Source organism: Aphanomyces invadans, assembly GCF_000520115.1.
Source record: "Aphanomyces invadans strain NJM9701 unplaced genomic scaffold supercont1.17, whole genome shotgun sequence".
In the NCBI taxonomy this organism is placed as follows: domain Eukaryota; phylum Oomycota; class Saprolegniomycetes; order Saprolegniales; family Verrucalvaceae; genus Aphanomyces; species Aphanomyces invadans.
In genome coordinates this window covers 876,297-878,621 of record NW_008580162.1, presented here as the reverse complement: position 1 = coordinate 878,621, position 2,325 = coordinate 876,297, and the positions used below count along the sequence as shown (strand labels likewise).

At 56.3% G+C, this 2,325-nt stretch overlaps 1 protein-coding gene across 1 annotated transcript; it reads right to left on the bottom strand.

Annotated features, from left to right (window-relative positions):
• Positions 1 to 612: 612 nt before the first annotated feature.
• Positions 613 to 2,217, bottom strand: H310_08460 (hypothetical protein; the record flags this gene model as incomplete). The annotated part of the gene is made up of 6 exons (XM_008874193.1): positions 613 to 915; positions 986 to 1,171; positions 1,243 to 1,442; positions 1,480 to 1,818; positions 1,888 to 1,968; positions 2,016 to 2,217. The coding sequence occupies 6 exons, from the start codon at positions 2,215 to 2,217 to the stop codon at positions 613 to 615; spliced, it is 1,311 nt and encodes a 436-aa protein (XP_008872415.1).
• Positions 2,218 to 2,325: the final 108 nt, after the last annotated feature.

Below are 2,325 nucleotides of genomic sequence, written 5' to 3'. Positions count from 1 at the left end.
GCCATGTCGGACCACCAAAACCGCTCGCCGAGGACTTGTTTCGTCGCGGTAATTCCGCGGTGTCCACCGACACCAAAATGCGCCACCACACACAGGCGCATTTGGAGACCGCTTGCAGCGGTGGGGATCCACACCGCACCCGTGACGTCTTCAACAATGGCACTGGCTCGCCATCAATCCCCACTTGATCCTCGGCCCAATCTGCCGAGGGAAAATCACCTCGACCGATGGCTTGGACTTGTTCGTCCACCACCTCTGCCATCGTTGGCCACACAATGTCATCACTTCGCAACGGCGAAATCTTCAATGGCACGTGGACAATGGGGCAAACCAAAATGGGCTTTGCCCCCAACGGGACAACAGGCCAGCCCACACGTGAAAATCCCCCGAGATGTCGTAAATGGTATAATCGTACCCCATCAAAGCAACGCCCAGCGATCCAGCTGCCGTATACTTGGGAATCGCGACGTTCACGGACGCCGGGTGGAAAATGAACTTGAGGTTTGCGTGGTCGGTGAACAACGCAAATCCACCGGGCTTGTGCAGAAGATAGTCTGCCCGCTTCAGACACTCAACGATCGAGAACGCCTCCTTCTCGACAATCGCCCATCGTTAAGCGGCGCCAGAAGTCGTGCCGCTCAGAAACATCAGCGACTCGTGGTCTTGACTGTCCAGTTCGCGATCCACTTGATCGCGTGGGATTTGAGTCACGAGGCCACCCCAATGCAAATCGCTGGCATCGGCAAACACACAAATCAGCCAACCTTGCTTCTGGTGAGCTAGGGTCACCACTCGGCTGAGCGCTTCCTTGCACTGATCCAAACACGCTGCGTGGTCAGCGTTCCACCCCACCTCAGCAAGGAGGACCTTGGCCACCTTTTGGCGTGTTCGACCGCCCGCCGCCTTGTAGACCGACTCCACAGATCGGTCATCGTTGTACAATCACATTGTACCTTGGGATTATTGACATGCGCATCTAATTCACGGCGCATAGAAACTGATGAAGGTCTTGGCCGGTCACCGGCATCTTCAGCTCTTTTGACGCCTTGATGCATTCGGGATCATGCTTGACGCCTGCGGACGACACGATTCGTCCACGCCAGCGAGCTTCGGTCTCATAGAACCGACACTTCTTGGGATTCAGCTTGAGGCCGCGCTCCTGGCAAATCACCTGCACACGTTCGAGCGCCGCCAGCAACCTTGCTTGGACTTCTCGTATCCAAGCAAATCGCCCAACCAAACCAAGAGCGACTTGTACAAATCGCTCGCGAACATTTCTTGAACCGACGATTGGCAGTACGCCACGCTGTCGGTTCCGCCCATCAGCACTCGCGTCGGCGTGTAAACGCCCGTATCCATGAGGAACGAGAGCATTTCTTGCGACGTCTTGTCCAGCGCAAACTGCCAGTAACCCTTGAAGAAGTCAAGGATAAAGAACACTTCTGCGCCGGCCAGGTGATCCAAGATCACGTCCCGGACGGACGTCGACGGTCATGCGAAAATCGTTCGCATCGGGTTTCTTGACGATTAATGGTGCCGAGCACCATTTCGAGCGGGGGTTTCGATAGCACAGCCCCGCTGCCACCAACTCAGCAACGTGATTCGCCATGAAATCACGTTGCTCTTTCGAGTAGCGGCGCGCCTTGCACCGCACAGGTTCGGCGCCTTGCTTCAACGTCACGACTAAGGGCGCCACGTCGACGGGCGGGTCTCGACCAAGTGTGAGTCGAAACACGTCTTCGTAGCGGACCAACAGCTTCGACAGCTGTGTCGCGAAATCGTCACCGCACCCTGCGACTTCGTAGTCGTGCACCTTCTCTGCGAGCTTCGCTCGCACCGCCATTCGATCGACTTCCAACGATCACCCAGATTTCAAATCTGGGAAACTCGCTCGCTCTTCTTCAGGGTAGAGCGAGGCTTCTTCGGGAAACGATGTAGGCTTGTTTATCGTCTGAACCACCTTCATGGCTGCAATCAGCGGGGTCTCCTTGTCGCCCAGCTGATTGAGGTCGTACACACTTGCGCCAGCAACAAATGAGGGCAGTATCCCCGTCGAGCCATCACATCGCGACTGACGATAACGTCGTCCAGGCCGTCTTGCAGTGGCATCACGACCACCCAGCACTTCAGGTTCGATAACACCAACGTTCCTTCGGCCGTGTCGAACGTCAACCGCGGCTTGACTTCTCCTTCCACTGTAAGTTTCATGGCCTCCATGAAGCCTCCCTACTCGATCGGTCGGTCCAGTTGGCGCACCGCCAACGTAAAGTTACCGATATTTTCGACGCGCGCCAGAAACGTTGGCGACACTACCGATTGATCGGC